This window comes from Coloeus monedula (genome assembly GCF_965178545.1).
Source record: "Coloeus monedula genome assembly, chromosome: 4".
NCBI lineage: Eukaryota > Metazoa > Chordata > Aves > Passeriformes > Corvidae > Coloeus > Coloeus monedula.
In genome coordinates this window covers 28,608,233-28,627,298 of record NC_138784.1, presented here as the reverse complement: position 1 = coordinate 28,627,298, position 19,066 = coordinate 28,608,233, and the positions used below count along the sequence as shown (strand labels likewise).

The window sequence follows — 19,066 nt, the reverse complement described above, 5'->3', positions numbered from 1 at the left end:
GGCCTTGTGCTGGCTGAACTATGGCTCAGCATCTTAGATTATCAAGGCCACTCAACACAGGTATAAAAAGCAATTATGTAAACAAGTCCTGTCACCAGAAAATATTTTCAAATGTGTTTTGAATATTGAAAGAAAGACTTATTTTCAAGGAAACTCCATAGTACCTGTTGAAATTAGTCATTGAGGTTTGTTAGAATATTCTTTAAATGTTTAAGGCACTTGATAGTTGTCTGCATTTGAACCTCTCATCTTTATAGGACACATTCATTAGGGTTGGTAGCTACTCTTCATCTTTGTTTTGACAGGAGGTTGAAACCTACTTTTTCGAAGGACTGAGGAAATGGAAGGAACTGAACCTCACTCAACATTTTGGTATGTCGTTTATATTCACATTTCCTGCTTTCCTTAAACTGATAAAATGCATTTCTTCTTCATCCAGAGCCCAGGGGGAGATTATTGACTGTTTTTTGGACTGGGCTCTGGAGCCCTATTATTCTTGTACACCCTACATGTTTACCAGGGGCTGGACTAGTTTTCAGGGCTTCTCTTTTGTTGTTTGAACAGTGAAATTCTACAATGAAGTGGCCAACAAATGCCAGTCCTTCAACCAGCTGGTTTATTACCAGAGTGCTGTTGTGCAGAGCTTGAAGACACATTTGCAAGTCGAAGGCAGTCTTGCTTACCAACCCCTATTAAAGTAAGTATATGGCCACAAGGGTAGTCAGAGGCCTTGATGATATTTTAAGTAAACACGAGTCCTGTTGTAAGTGTTCTTTATCTTTGTTGTACCTGAGGAAAATATAGCAATGAGATGCCCAAAGCGGTCATATTTCCCTGGTAGAGCTCTATGGTTCTAAGTCTTCAAAAAAATGTAGCTGTGACAAGGCAAACAAATTAGCTGGAGTGCTTACTGAATGTCAGACAGTATATTAAGGTGCTTTGTTTGATGTTAAAGCACTTGTTTTCTTGTTTACTGTTGGCTGCTTGATGTTTTGAAAATCTTAAGATTCTTGCCATCCACAGCTGCCTAATAGGTGACATGTTTTAAAAAGTGAAAAGTAAAAGTGATGCTACCTTTCTTTCCAAAGAGACTGTGCTGGATTATGCAGTGTTTGACTAGGTTTTTATTGGTTTGTTTTTGAAATGCACTAACACTGGTGTGTTTTCTGAAACACAGTTTGGTGGTGCAGCTGGCTCGAGATCTTCAGGCTGACTTCTATCCTCACTTTCATGACTTTTTCCTGGCCATCACCAAATTACTGGATACACAGGACACAGAGCTGCTAGAATGGGCTTTTACCTCTCTTTCCTATCTCTACAAGTATTTGTGGAGATTGATGGTGAAGGACATACACAACATATACAGGTAAAAACCATGTTTAATGTCTGTCTTGATCAGCAGTTACTAGATGCTGTAGAAGTGTAAATACCACATGAATACGTGGCTTAATGCTTCGGCGTACTTGTTAGCATGCTTTCTCAGCTTTTCTCATAGAGAAACTGGCCAAGCTCCAAGGAGTTACCAAATGCAAGGACTTCTGGGCATGGGGAGTTCCTGAACTGCAGGTGCTTGAAGGCTGATTTTGTATGTGCTTGTCATGTTTTTAAACCTTTCCCAGGTATCTGCTTTTGGCAGCTGCTGTAGACTGAGTGTGTGGCCTGACCCAGTGTGACCACTTGTTCAGTCTTAAATTGCTGATGCAGCAGGGCTCTTCTTTTTGACATAGACAGTGGTTCCATGTTTCTTCCTCCTAATTTCAGTTTGGAACAGATGGAGCAAAAAACTGGTTACAAACTTCCTCCCCAGCCCAGGCTAAGATGTTGAACATATTGAAAAATGATCTGCTCAATTTTAGAGAATCTGAGGCACCACTCCCTCTGCAATGAACATGTGATGAGCCACCTGCCACTGTTACTGATACCAGCAAACTGCAAATATTTATCAGCCTTGCAAACTGAATCTTTCAAAACTTTGAAGTGTACAGGAGAGCCTATTGGCTCAACTGAAATACAAATCTGGCATATACATCAACTTTGGATTCACTTATTGCTGCTAAACATGTATCTTAAAAATCTTGATGCTCCAGTTGAATCTAGAGGTCCACAGATTTTAAAAATATTTCTGATTGTGACTTAATTTGTCTGGCACTGTCATTTGACCTTCTTTGCGAAACTCCTGATCTTTATCCAGGGAGAGTGGAAGGGAATCTAGATGAGGAAGGTATTGGCCCTCTCTAGGAGGACAGGTTCTTAGTGCTTATAAAAAGTGGTAATGTAAACTGGAAACAATTTTTTTTAACCAGCTGGTGGCAATTCTTGCATTGCCCCTAAGACAATGGATTATTTTGTGTCTTTGTAGCCTATACAGCACCCTGCTGGCTCACCACAAACTCCACATCAGAAATTTTGCTGCTGAAAGTTTTGTCTTTCTGATGAGAAAGGTAAGTGGGATGTTTGTACTTTGGTGCTATCTTCATTTTGAGGTGGTTTTTGGATTCAATGTGTAGTATTAGGTTTTCTCCAGAGAAGGGTTAACAAGGCCTGAACTGGCATACAGCATGTCCTGAGTTGTAATTTTTAATAAGTATTTTACTAAGAATGTCATGCATTCCATGTCAGTAGTGGCAAGTAGAGGCCTTAGCACTCTCTGTTTATCTAAAATGACTAGAAATAGTAAGGTGATCCTGCAGAAGGGAGGCTTGAATTTGTATATGCACATTTGCCCACTGGCTTTTTCACAAATACTTGAAGGCCTTTGTAGAACTGAAATTCTTGTGACAATGTTTTTGCATTCCTGAAGATCACAGTATGTAACATTCCCAGGCAGATCAACCAAGACCAGAGAGCAATCTTTCATGGAGTAAGGAAAGGGAGTGGTAGTTGTTGGTTTTTCTTTAGTCAAAATATACGAAAGGCAGGACTCCTTAGACTGGCTAGCTCATTTAAGTATCCTCATTTTTGTCCTAAGTTGAGAGACCTTAATAAAGCACGTTCATTTGATCGGTTGTTTTTGGAAATTTCTGAACTTTAAGTCAAATCCTCAGAAACTGAGGTGTTTCAAATATTGGGGCAGAAGTCCCTGCAGTATTCTCAAGTGTGGTTCTGGTTTTGGATGACTGGATTCTGTGGTCAGCTGATACACATCTCTTTCTCATCAGGGCAGTGACTTCTGTGTTGCAGTTGTGACCAGTTTAATAGTGCATTTATGCAGATGTTTAAAATCATGAGAAGAATCAAACCCACATATTTCAGCTGCAGTGACCTCAGCAGACCTGGGGCTGTGGGAGCTGTAGTGACTGAATAGCTAGTCAGATTTCTTCTTTGAATTTCCTTTTGTGCTCACAGAACTAGTGAGTTTGAGCTGTTGTGGAGGGCAGGACTAGGAGAGTAACATGGTGCTGTGGAGCCATTTGGTTGCCTCAATCCATTTGGCAGCTCTGAATGGAAGATAACATTTTTTTCTCCTTATGTTTTGTAGGTTTCTGATAAAAATGCACTCTTCAATTTAATGCTCTGTGACCTGGGAGAGCACCCCGAAAAGGTGGAAGGTGTAGGACAGCTGCTTTTTGAGATGTGCAAGGGTGTTCGAAACATGTTCCACTCCTGTGCAGAGACGGTAAAGACAAGATTGCTGCTTAAGCTGTTGCTGTAACAGGCCTTAGGCAGTGCTCACTGAAACCATTGAGTGTTTTCTCATCCACCTCAGTGGATCGGTGGTGATAAGCATGGTGTTAATTACTTGGTAGGATCTGAAAGCCTTCTAAGAATATTTTTTGAGATAGGAAGGTTGTTTAAATACTTCTTGTGCAATATTGCTGTGTGTTAAAATTGTACTTCTTGCTGATATTTCAGATTTTAGGTGATAGCCTTTTTCTTTTTTCCTGTAGTCATTCTAGAAAGAATTGAGATCACTGGAATATTTTAGCAGTACATTGCAGTAATTAGTTTTCAGATTGCTAGATTTATTTTCTAAGTGTAAGAACATGATATGCTCTTTTCCTGTGCAGGCTATGAAGTTAGTTCTGTTGAAGCTGGGACCTATTACTGAAGAAGAAATTGAACTACCATGGGTAGCTGTTGGAGAAGCCTTCAAGCAAATGATCAGATCAGCTGCAGTGCATATCCATAAAGATCATTTTGACATTGTCTTCAAGTGTCTGGAGGTACACTGATTGTTTTTCTTCTTACTGTTGCTTTTTTATTCATGAGTGACTGAGAAAAAATTCTGCACTTACTGCGAAAAGTATTTGTGTTTTATTGGACCAGAACTAGGGTTTTTGGGTTTTTTTCTGCTTTGGAAACATAAAATACAGGGTCATGTGCATGGGAAAAATTCCACCCTTCTTTTCTAAGTTCAGTTACCTTGGTGCCTGTTTTGTGAGAAAGGAACTACTGTAGGTGAGACTTGGAACTCAGTCCTATGGCTGGGCGAGGATGGTTTGTACGATCTTCCTTTGCACACATCGCAGAGCCCTTGCTGGAATGTAGTGCTTGTTTTATGTTGCTGAACTACATATTGGTGGTTCAAAACCACTTTGTGACAGTAAAGGGGAAGCTTTTTGCCTTACAGATCTTTTTAAAGCAAAGACTTGGATTAAACCTGGAAATCCAAGTTGGAGCCTTTCAGCCAAGTACTGAAAATAAAAATGTTTTCAGTCTGGGTGTTCCTGTGTTGCTGCTTGGGGTTTACACTCTGGTTTGAAGGAGCACAACTGAGTGCTCTGGGCTGGGCTGTGTTAGACCAGGGTGATGTAGAATAATCAGCAATCACACAGCCTGGCAGTGTGTTTTACATACCTGACCAATATTTAAAAGTTGAAAAACATCTGGGAGAGGGATTTGCTAAGGGGGATCGAAACCTCTTGCAACTGACAACATAGACTGTGTCAGGTGTGCTCCTTGGAGGGATGAAATGGGAATCTGGAGGAAATGATTCACATGAGTTTTTTTAGGGTAGTCCTTCCAGCATAGGTAAATAATTCCTCTTGGTTCCTTCTTGAGACTCCTTCCCTGTGACTAACTATTTTCCTAGAAAATCCCATCCTGTTCCTCTGGCCTCACCCAATATGATAAGCAGTTACTACCTGACTGTCATTAGCTACATATTTCTTTACCACTGAATGGTTTGTATCCCTGAGGTTTCTTTGACTCAGCATCTGCAGTTGTTAGGAAATCTTGGAAATTTGTTACATACTTCCTTTTATTTTTAATGAGGCTTTTTCTTTTACCCTGGGAACTGGTGGATGCATGGGGATATCTTGCTCAGAGGGAAACATTTGTGTAGTCTGTGATAGCTGTCTAAATTGGGTTCAATTTGTTGGATCAAGGGTAGGAGTTTACACCTTCTGGACAGAAAGAGACACTAATGTAGAATGTGCATTAAATGAGTAAGCTCTCAGCATCCACATTAGCATAATGATGGTGTAAAAGTACCTAAATTCTGATAATTCCAGTGAAAACTGGGTGCTTCTATACCTTTGTGGGTCTGGAGCTCAATATTTCTCTTTCCTATTTCTTACGTCAAGTGTTGGTCTTTCTGGAGACGCTCATTTTAGGAGTTACTGTGTTTCTGTCCAAGGTATCTGGGATGTGTTTTTACCCAAGGGAAATTTCGCAGTGTTTCTGCAAGGTTTAATTTGTGGAACATATATGAGAGAGCTAAAAATAGTTTGTTGGGCAGCTGAGATGATTGGTTGTTTAGAATGTCCTCCAAATAGCAGTAAGTGAAGCCATTTATCTGAAACATTTCATTTCCCTATTTTATTTGAACAGGAGTCACTCTTAGATTTGCAGAAGAAAATAACTAAGGTCAACTGCTCTGTGGCTTCAGAGCAGATGGAAAGGATTCTGCAAGCTTATCTGATCTTAGTGGAACATGCAAATGGATCCAAAATCTCCCTGCCTGAAGATGTCTGTCAGGTAGGTCAGACTGTCACCTGGATGTGTCAGAGAAGTATCAGTTGAATATGGAAGAGGTGTGGTCAGCTGAAGCATTCGTACACATTTCTGATGCATCACTGGGCTTAGGATTTGAGATGAGTGAACAAATGCATATATTTTGAGTATTGCTACCTCTCTGATCCTGTGAGATTTTACCTCTGTATTGTAATGCTAGTGCAGCCCAGCTTTAAATGAGCAATGGGGAAAATGGGCTAACTGCTTCTAGAGTCTGTTCCTGCCGCTATGGAGGAGACCCCACCATATCAGTTGTGTGGACCAGTTCTACCAGATTCACATACATTTGACCCAATTAGGGTAGATTTAGGGCCCTCAAACTTCAGCAGGACTATTAGGATTAGTTTCTGTGGGCTGAAGCTTAGAACTCCATGCCCTCCTGGTGCAGGGACTGTCCAGACCATTCAGACCAGATAATCATTGTCTTCGTGGACAAATATGAGTTCTCTCTTTCTCATTTCAGGTTTTAATAAAAATGTTACAAACACCCTATCTCTCATCTTCTTGCCGCAAGATGCTGCTGACCACCATTTCTGCATTCCTGTTGGCTGAGAATGTTTTGTTGCCAGATTCTTTGACCAAGGAAGCTATTCAGAAGGTAAGAAGGATTGCTGCTTATGCCAGAAATTCCAGACTGCAAATTCCCTGGAGCAGGGTGATTTCTGGACATTCTATTTCAGGCTGGGAAATACGCCAAAATGTTCCCTTTAGCCTTTTTGCACAGACAGTGAAGAAGCTGCCCAATGCCTTAAATAAAGTCTGAAGAGGCCTTGGGATTACTTGACAGTCTTGCCCAGGCTGTCAGTATAGCAATGCCACCATGGCAGACATCATTGCAATGAAATCCAGACTGATGCAAACACCTACAGCCTCTCTAGAGAAAGGAAGGATAACAGAGAAGGATATGTCCTGCCTAAGATCATAAAGCAGATCATTGAGTCAAACTTAATGAAAAAAATACATTTTTAATTAAGTTTCCAAGCATTTAATGAGCATGCTTTAGCCTTGTGAACAAGGTTCATACAAGTGCAGTTTTGATTTAGAAAGTACAGGAGTAAGCATATTTTGGTACTACCTTTGCTCCTGGAGCATTGACAGGATTAGCTGCATACATTCCTATCAAATGTCGTGTTGCAAAGATTAATAGGAGATTATACTATGGAGTCTGATCCTTTAGTTTTGCAATTAACAGTGTGGACCATAGTTGTAATGTGTGTGTGTGAAAAATATTTGAAATAAAAATGCCATGCAATTTACAATGGGAAAGCAAGACTCGAAATTGTTTAAAAAAGATCAAATTTCATTTGGTCTTCAGTGTTGACTTGTTCTGAAGTAAGATTGGTTCTTCCTGTGGCATGAGGCCAGTTTTGCTCAGGAGACTTCTTCAAACATTTGAGGATATTTGTGTGAGCTTCTGTTAAACTGGAGGAGGCTTAAAGCTGTCCTGGTGTTCTGAAGGGAAAGAGAGATCTGGGTGTGTATTTTATCTTAGCATTGAGTAGCACTGATCCTGGGTATCTCAAAGGACTCTTCCTGTTTTGGGTCCTTCAAAGGCACAGAGGTTGGCTCTGCCCGTGAGGTAGTAAACTTTTTGCAACCTGCTACACAGAAAAAATGCCGAGTTGAAATATATTTTAAGCCTCAACTTTTTCCCAACAGTTGGTGTGTCTGTGCTGCAGTCGTAGAACTTTCGACTTACATTTTCCACATCACACTGAAGAGATAGCTCAGTTGTCTTTGCACAGAGGCAGTAGGATCCAGCAGGGTTTTTGAAAAAAAGCGTGTCAGTAGGGTTTCTTAAAAAGGACTGTGCATTTTTGTATCTGAATTGTCACTTGGAAATGCTGCTGCTCTGTGTGCTGGGATTAGCAAGCGAGCCAGGCTGGCTATCTCAGAGTTCAAAGCATGCTTGATTTGTATACCAGAAAAAATGTCCTATGGGTAGTAAAGAGGTGACTGTGAAATGTCTCTTGTTCCTGTCAACTTTTCACTTGCATCTTGCAGGTATTTGCAAGTGGGTTTGAACGGCATTTTCTTTCGGACTTCTCTGAAGCAATGTTCACAATGAAGCAATTTGAGAGGGTAGGTTAAAATGTTTGTGCATTATGTTTATTTTTGTTGCCAAAGGGAACAACTGGAGAACCCACAGTATATTTACGTGCCTTGTATGCTGAAGGATTGTTGTGTATTGACATGATGTTTATTTAAACTTCTGGCATGATCTGATAAGAAGGAAAGTGGTTACTTGAGTTAGTGTTCTGTAAATGTTCTCAGAGTTGGAGAAGGTGATAGGTATCTGTTCACAAAAAGAAGCTTGTCTGTGGGGAATTAAGAGGGTGAGTGTGTTATGGATGGGAGGAATAGAAGGAGTTCTGGAGAAACTAAGTGGAAATGAAGAATAAGCCCTATAACTGGTGATACGTGAGGAATCAAATTAATTAAATGGAGTGGGAGGTGAAAGCCAAGTCAAGGATCTGGAATGTCCTGATAAGACTGGATTTGGTGCAAAATGAGTTTTTCAGCAAATTACTGTCCCTGCTGGGATAAGAAAATGTCTGTGTGCTGCTGTCTAGGGCCACTAGAATTGATAAGTGCAATGCTTTGCTGGCTTATTTGTGAGCATTTGGATTTCTCTGTGGTTGGTGTCATGGGTTTTTTTGTGGATGTGATGATGATTAAAGAGGCTTGCCAATCTTTGACTTATGTGGGGTTTTTTTCTCTCTTCAGCATTTTCTCCCATGCTTTCTAGAATACATTGAACATTGCTTCTCTGGCACAGATGCCATCACAAAGGACGAAGCTGTGGCACTTCTGGCTAAACTCATTTTGGTGAAAGCAGAGCCTCCTACCATTGGTTCAATGGCATTTGAAAAGTATCCTCTTGTTTTCACTGAAGCATCTGTCAGGTGAGACTTCTCAAGTTTAGCAAATACTAGATGTGTCTGTGTGGCTCTAGGCCTGAAGGCAGGGCAGAGCACGTAAAAGTTGACCCCCAGTATTTGCTGGAGTTGTGTAAATGGCAGCAATGTTAACCAAGTGATATAGCAGGATATCATTTTTCTTTCTGAAAGTATATGAGAAGAAATGCTGCTCTGGAAAGGTGATCACTGATATGAACAGTGTTATGGTGTGTGTACGATGGGGATCTGTTACACCATCATGCAAACTGCATCCCTTGGCAGTTAATCTTTGTAGTGAGTGCAGCAGTTCAGGTTCTCATCGTTACTGACCTCCTGCCTGTGCCCCAGCTTTTTTCCCTGTATGCATATGTCTTGTCCAGGAGCTTTCTTGGCAGCAGTACTATAGTCTTGCCATAGAGCACAGCTGGATACCAAAGGACATATAATTAACCAAGAAGCAGCACTGTGCTGGCACAGCTTGACTGCGTTTAGTTGCAAAACTAGCTTGGTTGCAATGGAGTGGTTGCTTTTCCCTGAGCCTCTTTGGAAAAATTAGGGGCAACCACTGAAGCACAGAATGACCATTGCTAATCTAATGATAGTGACTTTTCTAGTAATTCTAACTCAGCTAATTCAAAACTTCTGACTTTGTATTGCCTTTTATGTAAGGTTTTATCTTTTCTTAAAGCAGTCTACTCTGTGTGGGTTTTTCCTATTTTTATTTAATAAGAGTAGAAGCACTGAGGAACAGAAGGTTGAGTCAAAATGATTGAATTTGGTTTTCTTCCCTTATTTTCTTTGTTTCTTGGTCTCTCTGTTTTTTCTGTGATTTGGAGTACACAGCTGCAAGGACCTTGGTCCTAGTTGGACTTTCTTGTGCTCTTGCAATGTCAGTGGTGTAAATTACGGCCAGGAGGCATCTCAAGAGTTGCATACCCCATCTCCTATCTAGTTACTAAATAGTCCAGTTTTGGAGATTTCTGAGCTGCCTCTGGCAGTCTCTGCCAGTACTTTGATATCTTTATGGTTAACAGGTGGTTTTTGATTTATTTGGGCTTTTTGGATTTTAGGTTTTTTGTGGGTTGTTAGGGATTTTTTCTCCAGTCCTCAGTGTATAACTTAAACCTTCTTTACGGCAGTTTAAGTCCCTTGCTGCTTATCTTATCTGCTGGAAACATAAAGAGCAGAATATTCCTTACTCTTTGCATCAAGCTTTAGCAAATAGCAGGCTTTCATCATCAGATGTGTCTGAGATCTTCTTTCTCTGCACCAACAATCCTAATTCTTTGAGGTTTATCTCATAATTTTTTTTTTTAAGCCTCTAATGATTCTTACTGTTGGCTTTCTATTATCTTCTGTATTTCTTGAAGGGTGAAGCCCATGCAGTCTTCTGACTGTGATCTTGCAAGCACTGGGTGGAATGGAAGGGTTGCTGCACATAGAGTGTGAAGGACTCCTGTTCATATGTTCCAGTATGGTGTCAGCCCCTTCTGCCTGCAAATAGGCTTGTTGATTTGGGCTCACCTTGTGAGTCCATTTAAGTCCCAAAACTTTTACCTCACTCACTGTTTTCTTTCATCCATCTATGTCAACATTATCATGATTAATAACAGCAGTCATAGAGATGACTCTCCGGTGTTCCTAGACTCTGTATGTCCTAGTTGTAAGGGTGTCCAACTGAGAACTATTGTCTTTTCTTTTAGAAATATTATTTGAACTTGAAATAAAGACCTGACATTTCTTGTGGTCTGTGCTTTGTACTCTTCAGCATGACTAGATGATATTTTGTGCTGTAGAGGACATAGAGAAGGAAAAAATCCCTTGTGTTGTGCAAGTCCTTTTTGCTAGAAGCAGACAACATAATTTTGAATATCATAGGAGCAAAAGGAACAATCTCTGATATGCAGTGGTGGATTACTAAAACGTTTGGTTTTATTTTTAGCTCTAATACAAGGCAACAAACAAGTAAAAGACGAGGAGAAAAGGCAGAAGTACCAGTGTTGGATCATGTACTGTCTTTAATTCATTTACCAGAGAAGGAAGACATCACTGACCTTTCACGGTCTTGGGTTGCCTTGGTTGTACTGCCACATATTAGGTAAGGGATATTCTAAGGTACTATTGTCATGTATTTCTGTAATACTGTCTACTTTCTTACTGTCTGCTAGTTCTCTTTCTGTAGGAAATCACTTTACTAAGGAAAGGACAATAATTGCTTGTGGCTAGGCTCAGGAATCTGGGGTTAGAAGTCAAAAACAAGTGTTGCATGGAACTACCATGAGTCAACGGTAAAGACAGGAAGAGTTTCTTGACTGCCTACTCACTAAATTTGGCACTTTAGTATATAGAGATGTTCTTGCCTCATTTCAGTTTGTGTGCTTTAAGCACTGTCCTCTCTCAACAGTGTTTTTTCAGTAATTATTGAAGGACTAGTTGGAGACAAGATGCAGAGAATGCTACAACTTAAATTGTGACTCAGAAATAGCAAAAACGTTTCGGTGCTGGTTTCAAACTTGGAATGAGCTACCTGTAATTTAATAGAGATAAATGTGATAGAAAGCTTTCATATGTAGGGGTCAGTGTAACAGAAATAAAAGTCTTTCCATTTATTTTGGACAGACCAATGAACAAAGACCACATTCTGCCTTGTGTGACAAGTTTTATAGACTCTCTCTTCACAGCCATTGACAAAGGAAGCCTCTGCAAAGGTCAGTTACAGTTACTTCCTGTTTATTTGCTTTTTGTTGATATATAAAAAAAATAAAAGCAGTTTTTCTGATTACACAGAGCATGAAAATGAATAGTGGTAGCATTGTATCCAAAATTATTTACCAGCTTGACTAAGAAGAGCAAAGCTTGGGAGGAAACAACCTTGGGAAACAATTCTGCATTTGCTGTTCATAATAATGATGGGGTGACAGATGTCCTGCATAGTGGAAGACAGGGGTAATTGGGAAGGAAAAGAAGAAAGTGAGAAAAAAAGAGGAAGAAAATCTATCTAAACCAAATCCAGGCTGAAGCTGTCAAGTGAAGGAGAGACTATTGACTCACAAGTCCCAATTCAAATCTATAGTGCAAATTTTAGGATGTTGCCATCTGTCAGTTAATAGCTACACATCGATAACAACTATAAACTCAATCCAGCACACTCCAGTCAAATGTCATTATCATGAACCCTTTGAGCTCTGTGTTGGGTGCCAAAAAAGACTTGTGGTTTAACCCCAGCTGGCAACTAAGCCCCACGCAGCTGCTCACCTGCTCATACTTGCCCAGTGGGATGGGGCAGAGAATTGGAATAGTAAAAGTGAGAAAGTTTGTGGACTGAGATGAAGGCAGCTTAATAGGTAAAGCAAAAGCCACACATAGAAGCAAAGCAAAATGAGGAATTCATTTACCACTTCCAATGGGTGGCAGGAAATCTCCAGGAGAGTAGGGCTTTGCCATTTGTAACGGCTACTTGGGAAGACAAACACCATCACTGTGAACATTCCCCACTTTACCTGCGGAGCATGACCATATGGTCTGGAATATCCCTTTGGTCAGTTGGGGTCAGCTGTCCTGGATGTGTTCCCTCCCAGCTCCTTGTGCACCCCCAGCCCACTCACTGGTGTGAAAAACAGAGAAGGCCTTGATGCTTTGTGAGTGCTGCATACTGATAACAAAAACATCCTTCTGTTGTCAACACCATTTTCAGCACAAATCCAAGCCAGAGCCTCATACCAGCTACTATGCAGAAAATCAGCTCTATTCCAGCCAAGACCAGCACATTCTCTGCCTGTTATTCAATACCATTTACGTCATGCTTGGGTACCACACTATCCAATACAATCTCATTATCCACGCCTTCCTCTCCCATCCTTTGATAATCATTCCCTTGGTCTGTGGACCACCCCTGTAAAATGTTCACGAAACATCCACTGAGTTCATTTAGTCCATGAATTTGGGCTCCGTCTGTTATAGTGGTCACTCAGGACAGGAGAGTTGGTGTCTTGTGTGGAATTGTTTGCCACCAAAGTCAGCTCATGTTGGTTCACTGCTGCACTTGCACTGCTTCTTTTAAAGCTTGTCCTCCACTGGTTTGGATCATTCCTGCTACAGTAATTCCTACAACATGCAACTTAAACCACAAGTTACAGCAATTTAAAGTTATGCATTGTAGTCTCCACCCCAGTCCCTTTGGGCTAGGCCAAAGGGCTTAACATTGCAATAAACTCCTCCCCTTGCTTGGGTTTGGATTTATCCACAGACTGCATCCTCATTAGGGGAGTAGTTGCTCCAAGTGGAATCTTACCTATGAGTCTCAGTTTCTCCTGGGGTATACCCACTGTGGTGTAGACTTATCCATCACCACAGGTGCTTTGGGCTGTACCTGTTCCAGGACAGCCTTACCCATGAGCCACAATGCCTTCAGAGATATACCCACTCCAAATGTGGCCTTACCATGGCTGCTTTCCCTCAGGAGTGTACCTCCTCTGCCATGGGCTTATCTGTGGCCACACACTTTGAGGTGCTCCAGCATGATCTCATCCCCAGCCGATGAGGCTTGAAGGTGTGCCTTCTGCAGCATGGACTTACTCACAGGCACAGATGCTTCAGGAGTACTTTCTCCAGCGTGAGCTTACCCTTGGGTCGCAATTCCTTCAGAGGTACACCTGCTGCAGCACAGACATAACTAAAGCCACAGATGCTTTCAGATAGACTTGCTTTGGCATGGACTTAACCACGGCCACAGATGCTTTGGGGTGTCCTTCTGTGTGGATTCGTCCACAGGTCACAGTCCAATTGACACAAGTTCACACTGGAGTTCCAGCCTGTGTGGTACTGCAGAACAAAACCAGCAGCACTGCCCTGGCCACCTGCCCACCTGGGTGCATTGCCATGGCTGTTATCAAAATGTTCCCAGGTACAGCAGAGAAGGGTGATAAGCAGTACGGCACTACAGCTGTGAAAGCAAAGAGCAGTCACTAATGATTAGTGGCTGCTAATATGCAGTAAGACAAGCAAGCCCTATGGCAAGCACAGAAACTTGCCAATTAACAGCTAAACAGCAGTAACTGCTATCAATCAGGGCTCAATCTAGCACATTGCGATCAAATCTGTCATTATCTCTAACCTTGGAAGCCACATGTTGGGTGCCAGAAAGGACTGTTGTATCTTAACCTCAGCCAGCAACTAAGCTCCGCACAGCTGCTTGCTTATTCAGCAGGGATGAGGGGAGAGCATCAGAAGGGTAAAAGTGAGAAAGCTCGTGGGCTGAGATAAAGACAGGTTAACAGGTAAAGCAAAAGCCATGCATGTGAGTGAAGCAAAACAAGGAATTAATTTGCCACTTCCCAAGGGCAGGCACATGTCCAGCTATCCCCAGGAAAGCAGGGCTCCATCACTCAGTTACTTGGGCAGACAAATGCCATGCCTTCTTCTTCCCCACATGTTACATGCTGAGCATGGTGCCATATGACAGGGGATATCTCTTTGGTCAGCTGTCCCAGCTGTGTTCCCCTGGTGTTGGCTAGGGTAGAGTTAGTTTTCATCACAGTGGCTGGTATGGGACTGTGTTCTGGGTTTGTGCTGAACACAGGGTTGGTAACACAGTGATGTTTTTGTTACTGCTGAGCAGCTCACGCAGAGCCAAGGCCTTTTCTGCTTTTCATGCTGCCACGCTGGCAAGGAGGCTAAGGGTGCACGGCAGGCTGGGAGAAAGCATGGTCAGGACAGGTGACCCCAACTGACCAAAGGGATATTCCAGACCATATCACACCATGCTCAGTATATAAAGTGTGGGGAAGAAGGGGTAAGGGAGGGGATGTTGAAGTGATGGCATTTATCTTCCCAAGTCACCACTACATGTGATGGGGCCCTGCTTTCCTGGAGATTTATGAACACCTGCCTGCCCATGGGAAGCAGGTCCTGGTTCTGTTTTGCTTGTGTGCATGGCTTTTTTGCTTTCTCTCAACCCACAAGTTTTCTAGCTTTTACCCTTCTGATTCTCTCCCTGATCCTGCTGGTGGGGGAGTGAGCAAGTGACTGTAGGGGGTTTGGTGGCTGGCTGGGGTTAAATGACAACACCCCTCCCAAGGCCTCGTGTACCCCCAGCCTCCCCACTGGTGGAGTAGGGTGAGAAGCAGGAAAGGAGCAGGAAAGGCCTTGGTGCTGTGTGAGTAACAGTTCAGCAGTAACAGAAGCATCCTTCTGCTATCAACAGTTTCCAGCACAAATCCAAAACAGAGCTCCTTACTAGCTACTATGAAGAAAATTGCCTCTATCCCAACCAAAACCAGCACACCATCTCTGACCCAAATGAGACCACTGATTCTAAAATGCTGCATCTTTTTTCTCATCTTTTCCTGGTTGTCTTCCTTCTCTGGCCAGTAAAAAAAAAAATTAACTGAGCTTGCACAGAGCAGGGCAGTTGTTACTCAGGGGGGTGGAAACTGTCTGGACCTGTAACAAACTATAAACAAGTTATGGAATGCCCCAGGTTGAGTGTTCATTGTTCCTTTGTTTTTAAGGGCTGTTTGTCATTTTCCATTTATAATACCTTTGTTAATATTCCTGAATGTATTTGCCAATCAGCTCTGTTGCTTTTTCTTCTTTAGAGAAGCTTTGTCAAGCATGGCCCTTTTTGATTTAGGTCTTTCTTTTATCATATTTGCAGGTTTTGCATGCTGTCATTACTGTTTTATTGGCAATGTACTTAGCCTAAAAAAGGAGTATCTAAAATTTCTTTTCTTGGGTCTCAGCTGGCAGTAGTAGCAGCTCTGCACAAGCTCTGTGTGCATGCCAGAGGCACATTGCTGTTTCTTCCTTTGTCAATAAGGGAAAAGAAAACAAATGCAGCCTCAGTCCCGTGCTCATGCCTCCTATTGTCCCATCTTTCACTTACTTGCTTGGTTTTCTTCAACCTTCTCCCAGACTAGGGTTCCTGGATGCTTTTTTTAATCCTCTGGCATTCTTTCCACCACCATGATTTCTGCAATTCCTTCACCTTCTCCTTGGACTCCAGTCTTCTCTCACTGTAGGTGCAAGGCTCCCAGTCCTATGCTACATTTGACCTGCCTGGCCTCTGAGCCCTGAGGCAGAGTGCAAGTTCCAGAACTGGATGCTTTTGGTGTTCTAGTTGCTGTGGAATGCAAAGCACTGGCTTGAAAACTGGGACAGAGCAACGGCAAGTTATTGCTGGCAGCTCTTCAGGGCCAGTATGGAAGTGCTCCCCTTATTAATCACACAGGTGTGTCTCTAGTGAGGTGGAAGCTGCTATCTTTGTTCAGCATGGGCACACTGCTACCAAAGGGCATGCAGATTGCAGTTTGGGAACTGTCCTTACACTTGAGATGCAGAAAGTTTCCTCCTGACATTACCTGATATTTCTTCTCTCTTTGAGGAGCTCCTTATAAAGGTTAATGGTTAGCAGGATCTGGCACACACCTGGGGAATTAAGCAACTTAGAATAGAGGAATGTTTTCAGAAGAATAAATAGGAAATGAATGCTCACTTCCCCTTCTTTTCCATTGGCAGCATGTAAGACAGTTATATCTTTTAAAAACTTTCTTTAATTTGCCTGGTTTAGGAACAGTATTTTTTCTGCTTGGGAAGAGATGAAGGAAGGGATTTTTTTTTTTTTTTTTAAAGCAACCTCTTTGCTGACTTAGCAGTGTGAAAGGAAAGGAATTACCCTTTCTTGCCTGGCAGGGCTTTGGCTGTCCTGTGCTTCTGGAAAACCATCCCTAAAGGAGTCCGAGAGGTTTAGGAAGGAGGCAGCATTCAGCAAACCCACCTGTCATTCACTAATAAATACTCAGTCTTTAAGTATGTGGGACAGCTTTGAAGATCTTACACAGTAGTGCATTGCCGAAGTTCCAGAGTTTATAGGCACCAGTATCAGTATGTATTTTTGCTTTGGTTTTGCTACATTCATACCAATTTGGCAGCATTTCTTCCTTTTTAGCAGAGTGCTGTCTGAGACTCCTGCCACAGTGCTTAGCTCCAGATCCCTGCTTTCTGCACATGTGGATGTGATGGAAACATGCAAACTGGGAGCTGTCACAGCTTTCAATGCTGGCTTGCTGGAGGAGGCACTTATTTTGATAGCTAGAGAAGCATTTCTTTTATGTGTTATGATTATGTGGTATGGTTAAAAAGTACGCATGCTAGTTCTGGGATCCATAAGCTACCTTATTTCTCTGACTCCAGCCTTTTCAGGATGGGCAAGCACCATACAAGCACAAGTCACTGAGAGCTGAGTAAATTTACAAGATGTTCTTGTTCTTTCTCTGCTCCAGGAAGCCTGTTTGTGGCCTGCCAAGCTGTAAGTACTCTACTTAGTTTGGTGGAGTCTGCTGAAGTACTCCATTTGTTACCTGTGGAGCGTGTCAAGAGCTTGGTGACGTAAGTAAACTGTGCCTGTTCTGTGGTGCTTTATGGTTTTCCTCGGTAGAGAAAGAGATGACTTTGCCTTTATGTAGGAGCTGGTTAAATGCTTGTGTGCTGCTCGTTCTGTTATGCTGGTGCATTGCTTCAGTATTGTGGTTATGGAATGGAACAAAGTTGTAGACACTGTGTTAGGAGAACCAGGTAGATGTAGTTCCTGTTCAATGACATTTTCTCTGCAAACTGATGCTTTCTTAGACAGCTGCAGGGTAGTGTGTCAAATAAGGTGGCTCTAGTTTTGCATTGCAGTGCTACACTGGTTCTAGTTTTACTTTGGAATGCTATGCTTAGTAATTCTGTGTTACATTGTGATAAAAGAGACAGGAACAGCACTTTCTGAGCTGTGTCAAAAGCCTGAGTTTGCTGGTGGTGTTGGGATTCGACTATGTCCTTACCTGTCCGTGTTTGTGCTTGCTTCACAATGGGAGGAGATTTTGTATACTCCATTTTATTTATTTTGACTCAATTTTACTTATAATTAGCACAGAAAACTGGCTGTCTGGAGGGATTTAAGGAGACCATTAATCTCTCTCTAGCATCTCCAAGTCTTTGGTGGCTTGAGCTTCAAAATATCCTGTTCATTTAGGAAGTTATGGTGACCATGTCTGAGGCATGATGGAGATAAAACAGCTTGCCCAGATCAGGCAGGAATTATTGGCAGTGAGCTTTAGCCTAATGCTTTCCTGCCTGCTCTGGGCTGGGGATGTGAAACCTGCTCGGAGCAAGGGATGTAAGGTAGCAGAAGGAGGTTTCTCTGTGAACAGGCAGGATTCCTGGGATCTCACCTAAGCCTGGATTATTTCTTTTCTGTTGAAGTTGATCAGTGACAGAACACCTGGGCAGTAGCAGAAGCCCTTGTGTGACCTATGCAGGTTTATTTTCTGCAGCTGTGTGTATGTGGATCCAGCATGCAAGTCCCAGTTTGACAAGCCTGATTAATACAAAGGAGGAATCTCATGCCTCTTGGGCTGTCATGGGTTTTGCAGCTGCAAGCCATTGTGCAGGTGAAGTCTGACTTCACTGGTCTGCTGGTGCAAGCAGAGTCTGAAATAGTGGAATTTTCCCTTAATGTTGTAGTTATCACTACTGCCTTATATTCAAATACCAGTCTTGTTACAGTGCTTTCTGTATGCTAATAAAATAATCCATTGTTTTAGCACTTTCCCTTCAGACCCCTCTGCGCTGCTGTTGGCTGATCTCTATTACACGAGGCTGGCATTGTGTGGCTGCCAGGAACCCCTTTCCCAAGGGAACCTAATGGACTTGTTTGAGAAGTTGCATCCTAATATTTCCACTGGTGTTTCCAAGGTAATCTGCTCTTTTGAGCACCTGCAAAGTAATTTGTATTTTAACAATAAAATGTAAGTAAACATAGATAAATGATAAAGTCTGAAAGGAGAAGCATGAGACTGTGTAAAGCTATTATTTCCGTAGTGTCTGCTTAGACCTGTGTCACTGGGGCATGAGTTAACAGAGATTAACTGTTAGCCCTGTCAGCCTTGCCTCTTCCCTAGAGGTAAATCAGGGCAGGAGCATAATGCATTCACTTCTAATTGCCTTCTAGACTGCGGGAGTTCCTCTGTTTCTCAGCTCTAAGATGAACCTGGTGAAATCAGTCTCCTGTAGCAGACATTAACCTCTCTGTAGGTGTATGCGTGTCAGTATGTATTGCCTGCATGCTTCTGACATACACTTCTGCTTGGAATAGGTCCGGCTGTTGACTGTTCGAATTCTAAACCATTTTGATAATCCACCTTCTACGCAGATTGAGGTAGGGCCAAAAC

General features: G+C 42.2%; 1 protein-coding gene across 1 annotated transcript in view; it reads left to right on the top strand.

The window, feature by feature from the left end:
* Positions 1-19,066, top strand: part of UTP20 (UTP20 small subunit processome component) — a 63,843-nt gene that overhangs the window by 1,669 nt on the left and 43,108 nt on the right. The window contains exons 3-17 of the mRNA XM_082281106.1: positions 306-372; positions 565-697; positions 1,178-1,366; positions 2,360-2,441; positions 3,479-3,616; positions 4,008-4,163; positions 5,773-5,919; positions 6,419-6,553; positions 7,960-8,037; positions 8,683-8,861; positions 10,798-10,953; positions 11,475-11,563; positions 17,135-17,240; positions 18,440-18,590; positions 18,991-19,053. Of these exons, the coding sequence (XP_082137232.1) occupies positions 306-372; positions 565-697; positions 1,178-1,366; positions 2,360-2,441; positions 3,479-3,616; positions 4,008-4,163; positions 5,773-5,919; positions 6,419-6,553; positions 7,960-8,037; positions 8,683-8,861; positions 10,798-10,953; positions 11,475-11,563; positions 17,135-17,240; positions 18,440-18,590; positions 18,991-19,053 (1,869 nt within the window). The remainder of the gene's footprint in view (positions 1-305; positions 373-564; positions 698-1,177; positions 1,367-2,359; positions 2,442-3,478; positions 3,617-4,007; positions 4,164-5,772; positions 5,920-6,418; positions 6,554-7,959; positions 8,038-8,682; positions 8,862-10,797; positions 10,954-11,474; positions 11,564-17,134; positions 17,241-18,439; positions 18,591-18,990; positions 19,054-19,066) is intronic.